Source organism: Triticum aestivum, chromosome 1B (genome assembly GCF_018294505.1).
Source record: "Triticum aestivum cultivar Chinese Spring chromosome 1B, IWGSC CS RefSeq v2.1, whole genome shotgun sequence".
NCBI lineage: Eukaryota > Viridiplantae > Streptophyta > Magnoliopsida > Poales > Poaceae > Triticum > Triticum aestivum.
In genome coordinates, this window is record NC_057795.1 from 565,251,310 (window position 1) to 565,268,329 (window position 17,020).

Sequence of the window (17,020 nt, forward strand, 5' to 3'; positions counted from 1 at the left end):
TTTTTTATTTTCTGCAACGTTCCCGACCAGCTGCATGGGGTTGCATGAGCAGGATTGGCTGGCGATGGCGTGGGGCCGCATGCATGGGTGGTGGTGGGGGCGCTGCATGGGGATGGGACGGCCGGCCCGGGTGAGCTGGGTGGAGTGCGGCGTGGAGTGGGGGCGCTGCATGGGGATGGGATGGCGGGGCCGGGCGAGCCGGGTGGGACGTGGCGCAGGGTGGGTGGCGCGGGCGAACGGGAAGGAGATCCCAAGGAGGATACGCGCGCATCGACGGGGGAGGGGACAATGCTTGATCCGAGGTGCGCGGATCCCGTAGAAGATTGGTACGAGGTAGGTAGGATGCGGGGGAACTGTTGCGCCGGATTTTCTGTGGGTGGGTGGGGGGGGGGTCGCGCAGGTTGGTAGGGAAAGATGTGTTCGTCAAATTTTACGTGACGGGAGATGATAACGCGACATGTCGCGAGGTCTAGGCACCTGTAACCTTTGTGCTCGAGGGCATATCCGAGGAAAACACAGCGAGTCGATTGGGGCGCAAGTTTGTGGGGTGTGGTGGCGTAAAGGTTGGGGAAACAGAGGCAGCCGAAGACTTCGGAGATGATCGTAGGAGGGGTGATGCCCGAGAAGACGGAAGTAGGAAGTCTGAAACTGGACGGAAGAGGAAGGGCGCCGATTGAGGATGTGGGTGGCGACATGTAAAGCCTCGACCCAAAACTCCGGTGGCATGGTGGCGTGGAGGAGCATGGTGCGGATGATGTCGTTGGTGGTGCGAAGAAGTCTCTCAGCCTTTCCGTTTTGGGGGAAGGTGTGGGGGCAAGAGAGACGAAAAGACACGCCGTGTTCGGAGAAGAAAGCGTGGAGGGTCGTGGTGAGGAACTCGCCACCGTTGTCGCACTGGACACACTGGATCTGAACGTGGAACTGTGTGGAGACGTAGGTTAGGAAACGTTGTAACGTGGCGGTGGTGTCCGATTTGTTTCTAGAGGAAACATCCAGGAAAAATGCGAGAAATCATCAAGTATCACGAGGTAGTATTGAAAGCTAGAGAAGCTACACACGGGAGACGTCCAGAGATCACAATGTAATAATTGAAAAGGTGCTGTAGTACAAGATGTGGAAGAAGAAAAAGACAGACGAGGCTGCTTTCCTAAGTGACAGGCCGAACATAGAATGTTCGTCACGGGCGTGTCATTATTACAAGTTGGCAAGAAATCTTTGGCTAAAAGGGAAATAGACTTATTGCTAGGATGGCCTAAGCAAACGTGCCATAGGTTGTGGTCGATGGAGAGTGCATGTTGGACGTCGATGTTGCTGAAGAATGGGTATAGGTCGCCGTGACTATTGGACCTCATCAGGATGCGCCGGGTCACGAGGTCCTTCACAGTGAAACCATAAGGGTCAAACTCAATAGTGCATGAATTATCGATGGTAAAACGACGTACAGAAATAAGATTGCGAATGACAGTTGGAGTGATGAGTATGTTGTTGAGATTAAATGAGGCGAGGGAGGTAGAACCAACAATAGTAATAGGCATGCGAGACCCGTCCCCAACAATAATGCCGTGAGAGTGATGCAAAGAAGGAAAACGAGAAGAGGTGAGGTGGCTCGTCTTACCAGCGACGTGGGAAGTGGCGCCCGTATCGAGGAACCACTCGGGCGCGGCACCGCCTTGCTGCTGCAGCGACAGGTTACGGAGCGCGGCGTTCAGCTGGTGGTACTGCTCCCAGGAAGGGCCGCCGGCAGCAGCGGATGGCCCGGCAGCGTGCTATGCCTGGTGTGGTGGAGGAGGGCGTGGCCCGAGGACGCCGGCGGTGTTCGGCGCAGACCAGGGCGCGCGGAGCTGCGGGGGCTGCGGTGGAAACGAAGTGTCCCACGGTGCAAAGTACCCCAGCCAGGGGCGGGCGGCAGTTGTCGGAGGAGTGCCGCGCCCAGCAGGAGCGGGGGACCCGGAGGAGGATCCGGCGCCAGAAGAGGCTGGCGCGCCACGTCCGCGGCCGCGGCCATGTCGGCGCCCCCGAGAGCGGTTGTTGCCTACTGGAGATGAGACGGGCCCCTTGCCCATGTCACCGGCGGGAGCGGGGCCACGATCAGCGCCGCGATCGGAAGCAGGGCCGATGGCGAGAGCGGTGGGCGCGCCAGACCCTTGCCCATCCAGCCGGGCGCGTTCGTTCGCGGAGAGCTCCTCCATGAGCAGGCGCGAACGGGCTTGGACGAAGGTAGGAAAGGGGTTCTGCATCGGCAGGAGGGTCGCCATGACCTGGAAACGGCGGCTGAGGCCGCGGATGAGCTGGAGGGTGAGCGCCTGGTCGGTGATGAGGACGCCGACCTCGCTGAGCGCGCCTTCAGACGGCGGCTATACTCGGCGATGGACATGTCGCCTTGCACTAGGTTGCGGAACTCCGCTTCGAGGATGATGGCGCGACCCGAGGCGTTGTCCCGGAAGAGCACGTGGAGCTGCACCCAGACGTTGTACGCCGTGCTCGTGGGGGACATGACGACGTCCTGGAGGTCCTCGGTGATGACCTCGTACATCCACAGCACGAGCGTCAGATCGTCGTTGCGCCAGACGGCGCTCTGGTGACGTGGGTTGGCCGCGATGTCGAGGTGGTGCTGCACGTTATGCCGACAACATATGACATAAAAAAGCTGGCGCCACTTCGAGTAATTACCCGCGTCAGGGTCGAGCTTCCGATGGAAGAGGTGGGCGATGGAGGAAGGCAGCCCGGGTGCTGAGGACGAGGGTCCGGCGGCGCCGATGCCGGGTGCCGGGATCAAGGCACCGGCAGGACGGGGCACGGGAATGCTACCCGCGGTGCGCAGTACGGCCGCTCTGATACCAAGCTAGACAGATAATTCACGCACACACTTGCATTCATTTCTCTGAGGGGTATTTATACAGTTACATGAGGTGAGAGAGATACAAGAGAGCGGAGAGTAGTTAGCTACAACGATCAGCTGGTTAAGTGGATCGTGAGAGCGCACGATGTGCATGCGCAGTTGAGCGTGCCTGAGGAACCGGTCGTGGCCGTCTCAGTCTCCTGGAGCCGTGCGTGACGACGTGTTCCAACATTGGGCATGCAGTAGTGCCCGACTGAAGGAAGAGAGAGAGGTAAAGCAAGACAACACGCAAGTCTCATCACGCTCGAGAACTTATTTCCTTCTGGACGGCATTCAGACGGCTTATCGTGTCGTGTGAATCGCGTTTCTCTTTGCGACGAGTAATGCTAGAGTTAGGCCCTGCTTGGATTGGGTGTAAGTTTTTGCACCTGTATTTATCTTACATGTGTAAATTACTGGTCGCCTCTTGATTTCAGTCTGAAATTAAAACGACGGGAGGAGATCCGTATTCTAAAACCGGCCAAAAACGAGCTGAAATGCCAATCCAAACAGGGCCTTAGGGATATGTTCTACAGCTTCTGCAGATTGAGGTTAACCGGTATTTTTTTGTTAGATTAGTGACTGAGCAGTGAAATTCAGAAGAGGAGCAGTAATTTGGTTTTTCGAGAAAAGACATCAAAAGAAATATCATACCTATATGATACTTCCTCTGTTTCATAATATAAAAGAATTTTTGACACTACGCTAGCGTAAAAGACATTCTTATATTATGAGACGGGGAGTACTTATCAAGAAAAAGAGATCCTGTAAAACCACTATCCGTGCACCAAGGATTATTGCTTTGCGACAAGTGTGTTCATACGTGTGCGAGGATGTCGCGTCCGCAGCATGCACGTATAAAAGCTTGTACTTTTCTATTTATTTTCCTTCGGTTCTACATGCACAACGTCCTGGCTGGTCAACAACTGACATTGTGGCTATGGACAGACATCGCACCTGTTTCCCTTTAGTGATCCGGCGCGTGAAGAACTAACGTACGAACACACTTGTCCTCGTTGACAAGAGAGACAGAAACGCCGCGCGATCGAACAAAATTAAGTTGTTGATCATTCATCACAGAAGGTGGAGTACCGAACCATGAAAAGTTCGATAAGGACGGCTAGGACTCTCGTAGTGCACACTGCCATGCTACGTGTTTCGGGGTTCCTGGATTTTCCCTTTCGCATGGAGAACACCTCGCCGCGCTGGCGGGATCGATTGTCCGCTATCGGGGCTATATGGCATGAGCAATGGTCGGTCGGTACGTCGTAGTGCCCGCTGCAGACAGGAGACCACCATCGCGCTTGACCCGAACTTCACAGGCCGGCTTCTCGAAGAATCCAGCTGCTAAGAGGGTCCAAAACAGGAAGTCAAAAATGGCACTATAGAATTACAACTATGGAATTCGAATGGATTGAGTACATGAAGATGAAGGAATTAACGTAATGAGCGATATTCTCGAAAGATTCAGTAATGCCAGAAACCTCAGTGTGCATGGCACTAAAAAAGGGCGGCAGTACATGCCGATAGTGGGGAGCCGGCCACTGTAGCGTCATGCAATGGCCCGGACACTAGCGAAACGGACATTCTAGTGACCCATGCACTATACCAACCCGTTTTCTGTCAGTTTTTTTTGTTTTTTCTGGGTGAAAATATGGTTTTTTTATCAAAGAAAGTATTTATTGAAAAGGCGAACAATTTTTGAGAAACGTAAATATTTTGAATACACGAAGGTTTTTGAAACACAAACATTTTCAAAAATATGATCATTTTTTCTACAAATTCTCGAACATTTGTTGACATTCTGATTTTCTTTCTTTAAACACGAAAATATTTTGAAAAATTATGAATATTTTAAGAAAACGCGAACATTTCTGAAATTTTTGTTTTTTTGCATCAGGGCAATTTTTTGAAATGCCAAACACAAGTTTTTAAAGCACACCCATGTTTTAAAATCCTACGCATTTAAAAAAATTACAACCAATTTATTAGAATTGATACTTTCTAAAAAGATTTTTTTTAAAAGGAATAAAGAACAAAGAAAAATTTATAATAAAAAGAGAACCGCAAACAGTAGAGAAATAGCAGAAAGAAAAAGTAACCCGGTTCAGGAATCAAAACCCGTTGGCTACCACTTTGTGTAATATACTCAAAGTGGCACGGCCCTTCTCTCGCGTTCGGGTTCCATCCTAGTACTCCCTCCGTCCGGAAATACTTGTCACACAAATGAATAAAACTGGATACATCTAAAACTAAAATATGACTAGATAAATCCATTCATTCGACAAGTATTTCCGGACGGAGGGAGTATGTGCGAAGCCCCAACAAGTCGGGAGCTTTTATTTGGAGGCCATGCGCGGGCGATCGAATGGGGTGGGACGTGCCCTGTTTCTTCTATTTCCTTTTTCTCATGCGTTTTGTTTTATCTTTTCTATTTTTGTTTCTTCTGCTTTAAAATAATTCCGGATTTGAAAACAATCCAATTTTTTAGATGTTAATTTTAAAAAAATGTTCAAGAAATGATAAAATGTTCATTGATAAAAAACTGTTTGCGATTTTTTTTGTGGATTGTGATTTTTGAAAAAAATGTTCTCATAATAAGCAAAAAGTTCATCAATTAGAACAAAATGTTCATGAACTCCACAAATCTTCATTAAATTTGGAAAATGTTCACAAAAATAAAAAATGATTGTGAATTAAAAAAAGTTCATCAATTTAAGAAATGTTCGCTACTCAAAAAATGTTCATTACTTTTCAAAACTGTTCATGCATTTCAAATTTTGTTCATGTACATAAAAAAAAGGCTCACAAATTTCAACAGATGTTTGCCGATTCCAAAAATGTTCACCGATTCAAAAACATGTTCACGAGTTTCTTTTTATTCACAATTTCGGAAAAGTTATTCATCAATTAGGAATAGTTCACAATTTTTTTTTGTCAATTTGAAAAATATATTTACAATTATATTTATTTTGGAAGATAGAAAAATGTTCATGATTATAAAATAACTTCACGAATTATAAAAAGATGTTTGTAAAATGAAAAATGAAAATGGAAAAAAGATAAATAAAATTAAATGAATAATGAAAGAAGGAAAAGAAAAGTGAAAAAGAAAGTATAACAAGGAATTGACGAAAATGAATAAAGCTGGAAAATCCTGAAAGAAAAGAAATACAAAAAAGCCAGTCATGGAGTTCTAGAACATTTGCAAAACCAGGAAGGAACTACTTAGGCTGGCCCGAAATGTGTAGCGGGAGTGGAGTACGCGCCAGGTTATGAAACAACAAGTTGCACGGCAAATACAATTGGATGTGGGCGTTTAAGACTAGCCATCGTGGGTAGTAACTTATGTTACTAGTCTATATTACACGGATAATTTATCCTGGAGCCCGGGCTCATCTGCTCCCTTTCAGCAAAAACTTCAAAAAAAATATTAGAAAAATTCAAAAAATTCCAATTTTTTTTGTGGTGGTAGATAATTTGACGCGTGTGGTGCGCCTCAAAATTCAACTTATTTGGACATCTGAGTAGCTCTCGGCAAAAAAGACAAATCGGGTCAAAACAGTGCATGAACAGTAAACATTTTTACAGACCCTGATTTTGTCTTTTTTGCCGAGAGTTGCTTAGATGCTCAAATGAGGTGAATTTTGGGGTGCACCTCACGCGTCAAATTATCTACCACCACAAAAAAATTGGAATTTTTTGAATTTTCTAGTATTTTTTGAATTTTTTTCTAAACGTGGGTGCAGCTGAGCCCGGGTGCAGATTAGCCGCACTCATGTTACTACCTCTACAATGGAGAGTAACATATGTGTGGTTTCATGCAACACTTTATTTATTAGGTTATAGACTTATCTTGCCTTGTTATATGTGATGTTACTCATAGCATTAGTAACTAGCTATGTTACTACATGTCTCTCTTTCTTCATTAATTGCTTGTCACATCATCTATTTTATCTAGAAATGTGTGATATTACCACCTATGTTACTTCTAGTGTAGATAGTCTAATAGGTATTCCGACGGAAAGCCGTATTCCACGCGTCAAGCGACAAATTACGTTAAACTGTCTTTAGGCCGGAGGCCAATAGGGCACGAAGCGCGTTCTCCGAGCGTTTTTTCTTACTAGCACATATGCCCATGCATTGCAAGGGGAGAGTTAATTGATGTATCTAGCGAAATATCCATCAACATGCCTCAACAACATCCGAATGGCACTACAAGAAATATGTCAACTTGTGACCTTGACTATTGGTCACTGAAAGGTCATTGTTTTTCATTTGCGACCTTTTTGTGACCAAAAATAGAAGGTCAAAAGCTGACGGCCGTAAACTGAAATTAACGACCTTTTCTGTGAGAAGGTCGTAGACGTTTACGACCAAAACAGAAGGTCATTGAACCCATGACCTTTTGTTTTGGTCACTGGCTGTCTGCCCAGGCCACGTCAGATCCAACGTGGCAAAATTGTGACCAATTCAAAAGGTCACTGACAAGATTTAGCCTTGTTCGATTAGGTGTTTTACATGGGCCAAGCCCAACAATTCAGCCTTTTATATATTTTTTCCTATTAATTCTGGATAGCCTCATGGGCCAGGCCCAACATTATAGCTGAGGGAGTCCTGGATTAGGGGGTGTCCGGATAGCCGAACTATCATCATCGGCCGGACTCCAAGACTATGTAGATACAAGATTGAAGACTTCGTCCCGTGTCCGGATGGGACTTTCCTTGGCGTGGAAGGCAAGCTTGACAATACGGATATGTAGATCTCCTACCATTGTAACCGACTCTGTGTAACCCTAGCCCTCTCCAGTGTCTATATAAACCGGATGGCTTTAGTCCGTAGGACGAACAACAATCATACCATAGGCTAGCTTCTAGGGTTTAGCCTCCTTGATCTCGTGGTAGATCTACTCTTGTAATACCCATATCATCAATATCAATCAAGCAGGACGTAGGGTTTTACCTCCATCAAGAGGGCCCGAACCTGGGTAAAACATCGTGTCCCTTGTCTCCTGTTACCATCCGCCTAGACGCACAGTTCGAGACCCCCTACCCGAGATCCGCCGGTTTTAACACCGACATTGGTGCTTTCATTGAGAGCTCCTCTGCGTCGTCGCAATCAGGAGGGATGCCTTTTCCCGTCTTTAAAGACGGCGCCGTCATCAAGGGAGCTTTGGCCACCGACCAAACTATCCGGCTAGGCGGTTTTCTTATGACCGCCTGTTCGGCCGCCGCTCCGACAATGACCTCTCAGGTCATCAAAAGCGATCTTCACGTCAACTCGAAATTCGCCGAGCAGCTAGATCCGATGGAGCTCTCCTCCGTAAATGAGCTCTTGGATCGCATCGTCGCCCTGGGAGTCGCCACAGACTACGATCAGATTGGGCTTAAAACCGATCTGAGAGAAATTAACTCTCCCCAGGCCACCCACCACGTTGTCGTGGTAGAGAAACAACGCGGCGACTCTTCTTCTATGTTAAAGACCAGTTATGTCCGGATTCCCGATCCCTTAATGCCGGATTCCCGCGGAGGGACGGATGTCAATCAAGTACTGAACCTAAAGTCAGGCATCGGACCAGATTTGTTGGATAACATCCAGCAATCCAAGCTTCCAAATCCGGAAACTTCTAGGCCTTTGAGCCTCAGATTGGGCGGGGTTCTGAATTTAATTCCGCCCGCCCACCCAAACATAAGCGATCTATCTCAAATACGGCAAGAGCCCGATGAAACAGTACATCATTACTGGGCTAGATTCCTCCTGGTCATGGACATGATAAAGGACTGCCGTGAGAAAAGCGCAATCTCAATTTTCTGCAACAATTGCACAGACAAGGGAATCATGAACGCCATAAGTCGTCGCGAAGTTCCACGCTTCGCCGACCTGGCGACCATAGTACAAAAATACTGTGCGATGGAGAGTGCCTGGAAAACCGAAACCAGGTTTTAGGACAATCCGGCCCTGAATACAACCCTAGTTCGAAATAAAAGGATGCGTCATACTCAAGCACCAGGGTTAAAAACCAAAAAGCAAAAACCCCCTAAAGGGCACGGAACCGTACTGGAGGGATGGCTCAATGGACCCTATAAAATCCACAGTACAGAGGGCACCACTCCAACACATAGCCTTCGAGCATGTTGGATACTACGGCAGGTGGCCAAAAGTGGCGAAGGCTTTCTAGCCCCGAGTAACCAGCCCAACAGTACCAGTACGGTATTAACAGTCTTCGAGACTTTCGCATCAAATAACATGCAGAAACGAACAATCCGCAGCCTCGCTGAAGTCTACCAAGTAGCAACAACAAATCCATGGAGCGACACGACTATCACCTTCAATGCCAGCAACGCATCTAACAACCGACTCGAGCCAAACCCATGGAACGCAGCCCGTCTCCGAAGATTCTACGCCTAGTGCCGGACTCAGAGTTCGTCTCCTTCCTCCGTCCACCTTTCATATGTTTTTCGCTGTCTTTGTTTTCCCTCCTTTTTCCTCCCTCTTTCAGTACAAGCCTTTCGAGGGCTGATCTGCGCTTTGTTCGCACTCACTTGATGTGCTACTCGCACTCGTTATACCTGGGGGCTTCTTTAATAGAAGCTTATTTATATGGGCTTCATGCCCAACACATGTGTCATACTTCCGCATGTACCTTTTACTCACCATTATATGCATCGATATGACTTAAGTTTTGGCCAAGCTAGGTTGCCTGGCTCCTGTGCTTACCCCTACGTTCCCGATTGTTCAGCTAGGAGGTAAAGGGAGCACCTCTGCGATTGTTACTGCCGGGTCAGCCGGATGTGTACCTCAGACTGGGTGAAGCCGAAGGCTAGCGTTCTTAAGGGAATATTCGGTCAGTGACCTGAAAGATGATTTATTACTAATTTATTTATCTGCCCCCAGATGCTTTTTCTGCTCTTTTCGCAGTCCGGACATGCACTTTAGGGCATGCCTCCCAGGGAAAGGAACCCCTAACGAAACTATTCTCCCTGGAAGATGTTTCTTACTAACCATGTAATATAACATAGCTAGTTGGGCACTTGTCTGATAAAGCACTTATGACCCCTACGCCTTGTCTCCATGCATGCCCCGGTTTTTTTATAACCGTAAGGGTATTCGGACACACTCTGGACTGTTGGGTCCCGAGGTTGAAGCGAAAAGGTCCGCAAAGACAAACGATCTACAATCCCGCTAGAAGGCATTTTACATGTCATTTTAAATTACATCTTCAAACTGACTGATTGTACTCCTCTTCAATCCCATCTAACAGGCTGTCTAATTTACAGTCCCGTTGGGAATATTTCGCGGCCAACTCTACTTGGCCGTACATCAGGCTCACAGGGATCTCCTTCCCATCGGGCCCCACAGGTCCGACCTCGGCCATGTGGTTTGGACCAGCCTTCGTGTACAGCGTCTTCACCATGGCCCAGGCCTCCCTGGCGCCTTGACGGCAGGCCGATATCTTCCACAGACGGAAGCGCTGCCGTACTCCCTGAAGCTTCTCAGCAAGCCCTCCAAGACCCTCGGGTAGGAGACGGAAGGCCATAAGGGCTGAACGACGCCGCTCATCGCCTGCCGAACACGTTTGTGCAGTTGCAGCAGCTCGGGAAGAGGGTCTCCCGTGGAACCAGGCATCTCCTCCGCCGGACGACCCGTGAGCACACCTACAGACACATTTCTGTCAGTCGACTTCCTCGCCGAACTCTTCTTTTCAAAAGAGTTTGCTCAAGCACTTACTGTAAATGCCGCGGCGAAGCCGCTGATTCTCCTTTACGGAGTTAGACAGCTGGACCCGAACATCTTTTAGTTCTTTGCCCCGCTGGGTGTTGGCATCTTGGAGTTTGTTCCTCTCCTGCTGCATCCTCATAAGCACCTTCTCGCCGGCCTTCAGCTGGCGCAGCAGATGTTGCTTGTCCGGATCTAGTCCGGCACCCTCTGCAATATTATTGTCAGACTATACACACACGCTGCACTTCATAAACTACCTCTCTTTTCGAAATATGAATTACCAGAGGGGGTCTCTGTGGCTCCCCCGGCAGCGGCTAGTGCGGCCTCAAGTTGGGCCTTGCATTCTTGCAGCTCCTGGGACAGGTGGGTATTCTTCTCTGTAAGATCCTGCATAACAAATGATCCTTAAATCCGTTAGTTTAACTATTTTAAGTCTCGGGGGCTACTGGCATATATAACTATTAAAATTCCTCACCCGTATGTCTTTTACATACTGCTCCGTGGCTCTGGTTAAACCATCTCAAGCAGCACGGAGGTGCGCGTCTCCCGCATTAAAGGCATTCAACGCCTCTGGGGAGAAACACGCGTCACGAAGAACTGTCCGACGGTGACTGTGATTCATGGCGCTCTCCACCTCAGACCTAGTGGCGGACAACCTGTCAACATCCTCCGTTGGAGGAGCATCCGGCTCGCGTCTTGTGCTCGCCTCCCCCTCCGGACCAGGCGTTGGAGCCTGGCTGGCGAAGGCTTGGTTGGCAACCACTCCTGACTCAGTCCGGCGAGCGCTCTTTCTCCTGGAAGAATCATGAGCATTAATATACCTCCCAGGAGTCTTTCCCTTGAAAGAAAATGGTGCGCCATACCTTTGCGGCGATGTTTCGATTCGCGCCACACTCCTCTTCCGCCTGCTGGGCCGCACTGACCCTGGTTGGTCAGTCGCCGCGGGCTCGGCTTCCCACCGTAAAGGCACCTCCTGCGAAGCACCGTTGGTACACGGTGGTCAGAAATAAGCATTAAAAAAGTAACGGTGTCAGGACTTCGGTCGTACTCACCTGGGAAGCCGGAGATAAACCGGGGTAGTCAGCCGTAATGGCGACTAGAGCATTGTCTATGCTGAGCTGGTGGAACACCCCGTCAATCAGTTCCACCATTATGTCCGGATCTTCTCCCGAGGCCGGATCAAGGGATCTTCCCGGATCCTCGGGTTGTGGAGTCGGGCTTTCTATGCCCTCCACATCCCGGCGCAGTTCCTGCGTCGAAATCATAAAGTAAGACACTTATCTTTGAAAGCACGGATCAGATATATAAACGTCCGCTTACCCAGCTCCGAGGGTTATTCATGGAGAATCCATTCAATGGACTCGTGCGGAGGAAGTCCTCCTTCTCCCCCTTGTACAAGCCGGACAGGATCTTCGCCAGATCGGCGGCCGATCCCGGCCCCTTGCGGCCATGACGGGTGGCGTCATTCTCCCCGTTGAAATCCCACATGGGGTGGCCCCTATATTGGAGCGGCTGCATCCCTCGCATAATGTGTTGGAAATATGCCCTAGAGGCAATAATAAAAGTATTATTATTATATTTCTTTGTTCATGATAATAGTCTTTTATTCATGCTATAACTGTATTATCCGGAAATCGTAATACACGTGTGAATACATAGACCACAATATGTCCCTAGTGAGCCTCTAGTTGACTAGCTCGTTGTGATCAACAGATAGTCATGGTTTCCTGGCTATGGACATTGGATGTCGTTGATAACGGGATCACATCATTAGGAGAATGATGTGATGGACAAGACCCAATCTTAAGCATAGCACAAAGGTCGGTTAGTTCGTTTGCTAGAGCTTTTCCAATGTCAAGTATCTCTTCCTTCGACCATGAGATCGTGTAACTCCCGGATACCGTAGGAGTGCTTTGGGTGTACCAAACGTCACAACGTAACTGGGTGATTATAAAGGTGCACTACAGGTATCTCCAAAAGTGTCTGTTGGGTTGACACGGATCGAGACTGGGATTTGTCACTCTGTATGACGGAGAGGTATCTCTGGGCCCACTCGGTAATGCATCATCATAATGAGCTCAAAGTGACCAAGTGGTTGATCACGGGATCATGCATTACGGTACGAGTAAAGTGACTTGCCGGTAACGAGACTGAACAAGGTATTGGGATACCGACGATCGGGTCTCGGGCAAGTAACGTACCGATTGACAAAGGGAATTGTATACGGGGTTTGATCGAATCCTCGACATCGTGGTTCATCTGATGACATCATCGAGGAGCATGTGGGAGCGAACATGGGTATCCAGATCCCGCTGTTGGTTATTGACCGGAGAGTCTCGGTCATGTCTGCATGTCTCCCGAACCCGTAGGGTCTACACACTTAAGGTTCGGTGATGCTAGGGTTATCAGGAAGACAAGTATGTGATTACCGAATGTTGTTCGGAGTCCCGGATGAAATCCCAGACGTCACGAGGAGTCCCGAAATGGTCCGGAGGTAAAGTTTTATATATGGGAAGTTGTTAAACGGGCACCGGAAAGTTTCGGGGTCATACCGGTATTGTACCGGGACCACCAGAAAGGTTCCGGGGGTCCACCGGGAGGGACCACCCCTCCCGGGGGGCCACTTGGGCTGCGTAGGGATAGCAGCCAGCCCCTAGTGGGCTTGGCGCGCCCCCCCTGGGCCCATGCGCCTAGGGTTGGGGGGGAAACCCTAAAGGGGGCGCACCCCCCTTGCTTGGGGGGCAAGCCCCCCACCCTTTGGCCGCCGCCCCCCTCTAGGGTTTCCCCTAGAGGGTCGGCCCCCTTGCCCCTCTCCTCCTATATATAGAGGGGTGAGGGGAGGGCTGCTGGACACGACAACTCAAGGCGCAGCCCCTCCCCTCCCCAACACCTCTCCTCCTCCGTACGTGCTCGGCGAAGCTCTGTCGGAATACTGCTGCACCAACTGCACCACGCCGTCGTGCTGCCCTTGGAGCTGCCTTCCTCAACCTCTCCTTCCTCCTTGCTGGATCAAGACGGAGGAGACGTCGACCGTCCCGTACGTGTGTTGAACGCGGAGGTGCTGTCCGTTCAGCACTTGGTCATCGGTGATCCGAATCACGACGAGTACGACTCCATCATCACCATCCCCTTGAACGCTTCCGCACTCGATCTTCAAGTGGTATGTAGATGCAAACTCTCCCCTTGACTCGTTTCTTAGATGAACTCATAGATGGATCTTGGTGAAACCGTAGCAAAAATTTTAATTTTCTGCAACGTTCCCCAACAGTGGCATCCTGAGCTAGGTCTATGCGTAGTTCTCTTTGCACGAGTAGAACACAATTTTGTTGTGGGCGTGGATCTTGTCAACTTACTTGCCACTACTAGTCTTTTCTTGCTCCAACGGCATTGTGGGATGAAGCGGCCCGGACCAACCTTACACGTACGCTTACGTGAGACCGGTTCCACCGGTTGACATGCACTAGTTGCATAAGGTGGCTGGCGGGTGTCTGTCTCTCCCACTTTAGTTGGAGCGGATTCGATGAAAAGGGTCCTTATGAAGGGTAAATAGAAGTTGACAAAATCACGTTGTGGTTATTCGTAGGTAAGAAAACGTTCTTTCTAGAACCCAATTGCAGCCACGTAAAAGATGCAACAACAATTAGAGGACGTCTAACTTGTTTTTGCAGCGATTGATCATGTGATGTGATATGGCCAGAAGTTGTGATGAATGATGAATTGTGATGTATGAGATCATGTTCTTTATAATAGGATTCACGACTTGCATGTCGATGAGTATGACAACCGGCAGGAGCCATAGGAGTTGTCTTTATTTTTTGTATGACCTTCGTGTCATTGAAGAACGCCATGTAAACTACTTTACTTTATTGCTAAACGCGTTAGTCATAGAAGTAGAAGTACTCGTTGGTGTGACAACTTCATGAAGACACGATGATGGAGATCATGATGATGGAGATCATGGTGTCATGCCGGTGACAAGATGATCATGGAGCCCCGAAGATGAAGATCAAAGGAGCTATATGATATTGGCCATATCATGTCACTACTTTATATAATTGCATGTGATGTTTATTATGTTTTATGCATCTTGTTTACTTAGGACGACGGTAGTAAATAAGATGATCCCTTACAACAATTTCAAGAAGTGTTCTCCCCTAACTGTGCACCATTGCTAAAGTTCGTCGCTTCTAAGCACCACGTGATGATCGGGTGTGATGGATTCTTACGTTCACATACAACGGATGTAAGACAGTTTTACACAGCAAAAAATCTTAGGGTTAACTTGACGAGCCTAGCATGTACAGACATGGCCTCGGAACACGGAGACCGAAAGGTCGAACACGAGTCATATGGAAGATACGATCAACATGAGAATGTTCACCGATGATGACTAGTCCGTCTCACGTGATGATTGGACACGGGCTAGTCGACTCGGATCGTGTAACACTTAGATGACTAGAGGGATGTCTAATCTGAGTGGGAGTTCATAATTTGATTAGAACTTAATTATCATGAACTTAGTCTAAAACCTTTGCAAATATGTCTTGTAGATCAAATGGCCAACGCTCATGTCAACATGAACTTCAACGCGTTCCTAGAGAAAACCAAGCTGAAAGATGATGGCAGCAACTATACGGACTGGGTCCGGAACCTGAGGATCATCCTCATAGCTGCCAGGAAACAATATGTCCTAGAAGGACCGCTAGGTGACGCCCCCGTCCCAGAGAACCAAGACATTATGAATGCTTGGCAGTCTCGTGCTGATGATTACTCCCTCGTTCAGTGCGGCACGCTTTACAGCTTAGAACCGGGGCTCCAAAAGCGTTTTGAGCATCACGGAGCATATGAGATGTTCGAGGAGCTGAAACTAGTTTTCCAAGCTCACGCCCGGGTCGAGAGATATGACATCTCCGACAAGTTCTATAGTTGTAAGATGGAGGAAAATAGTTCTGTCAGTGAGCACATACTCAAGATGTCTGGGTTGCACAACCGTATGACCCAGCTGAATATTAACCTCCTTGATGAGGCAGTCATTGACAGAATCCTTCAGTCGCTCCCACCAAGCTACAAGAGCTTTGTGATGAACTACAATATGCAGGGGATGGTAAAGACCATTCCTGAAGTATTTTCAATGCTGAAGTCAGCAGAGGTTGAAATCAAGAAAGAACATCAAGTGTTGATGGTCAATAAGACCACTAAGTTCAAGAAGGGCAAGGGTAAGAAGAACTTCGAGAAGGACGGCAAAGAGGTTGCCGCGCCCGGTAAGCCAGTTGCCGGGAAGAAGTCAAAGAATGGACCCAAGCCTGAGACTGAGTGCTTTTATTGCAAGGGGAAGGGTCACTGGAAGCGGAACTGCCCCAAATACTTAGCGGATAAGAAGGCCGGCAACACAAAAGGTATATTCGATATACATGTAAATGATGTGTACCTTACCAGTACTCGTAGTAACTCCTGGGTATTTGATACCGGTGCCGTTGCTCATATTTGTAACTCACAGCAGGAGCTACGGAATAAGCGGAGACTGGCGAAGGACGAGGTGACGATGCGCGTCGGGAATGGTTCCAGAGTCGATGTGATCGCCGTCGGCACGCTACCTCTACATTTACCTACGGGATTAGTTTTGAACCTTAATAATTGTTATTTGGTGCCAAGTTTGAGCATGAACATTGTATCTGGATCTCGTTTAATACGAGATGGCTACTCATTTAAGTCTGAGAATAATGGTTGTTCGATTTATATGAGAGATATGTTTTATGGTCATGCTCCGATGGTCAATGGTTTATTCTTAATGAATCTCGAACGTAGTGTTACACATATTCATAGCGTGAATACCAAAAGATGTAAAGTTGATAACGATAGTCCCACATACTTGTGGCACTGCCGCCTTGGTCACATTGGTGTCAAGCGCATGAAGAAGCTCCATGCTTATGGACTTTTAGAGTCTCTTGATTATGAATCATTTGACACATGCGAACCATGCCTCATGGGCAAGATGACCAAGACTCCATTCTCCGGAACAATGGAGCGAGCAACCAACTTGTTGGAAATCATACATACCGATGTGTGCGGTCCAATAAGCGTTGAGGCTCGCAGAGGATATCGTTATGTTCTCACTCTCACTGATGACTTAAGTAGATATGGGTATGTCTACTTAATGAAACACAAGTCTGAGACCTTTGAAAAGTTCAAGGAATTTCAGAATGAGGTAGAGAATCAACGTGACCGAAAGATAAAATTCCTACGATCAGATCGTGGAGGAGAATACTTAAGTCATGAATTTGGTACACACCTAAGGAAATGTGGAATCGTTTCACAACTCACGCCGCCTGGAACACCTCAGCGTAATGGTGTGTCCGAACGTCGTAATCACACTCTATTGGATATGGTGCGGTCTATGATGTCTCTTACCGATTTACCGCTATC

At 48.1% G+C, this 17,020-nt stretch overlaps 1 protein-coding gene across 1 annotated transcript; it reads right to left on the minus strand.

The window, feature by feature from the left end:
• Positions 1-1,072: 1,072 nt before the first annotated feature.
• On the minus strand, positions 1,073-2,992 carry LOC123079859 (uncharacterized). Its single transcript, XM_044502685.1, has 3 exons — positions 2,948-2,992; positions 1,616-2,842; positions 1,073-1,376 (listed from the first exon to the last, which is right to left on the minus strand). Exons 1-2 carry the CDS (start codon positions 2,990-2,992, stop codon positions 2,033-2,035), a joined length of 855 nt encoding a protein of 284 aa, XP_044358620.1. The 3' UTR covers positions 1,073-1,376; positions 1,616-2,032.
• Positions 2,993-17,020: the final 14,028 nt, after the last annotated feature.

Bases quoted from the DNA above. Each gene is read 5' to 3' on its own strand.
- LOC123079859 (XM_044502685.1), bottom strand. From the start codon at position 2,992: ATGCACATCGTGCGCTCTCACGATCCACTTAACCAGCTGATCGTT. The intron at 2,843-2,947 runs GTAGCTAACTAC...TTATCTGTCTAG, and splicing joins CACTTAACCAGCTGATCGTT to CTTGGTATCAGAGCGGCCGT.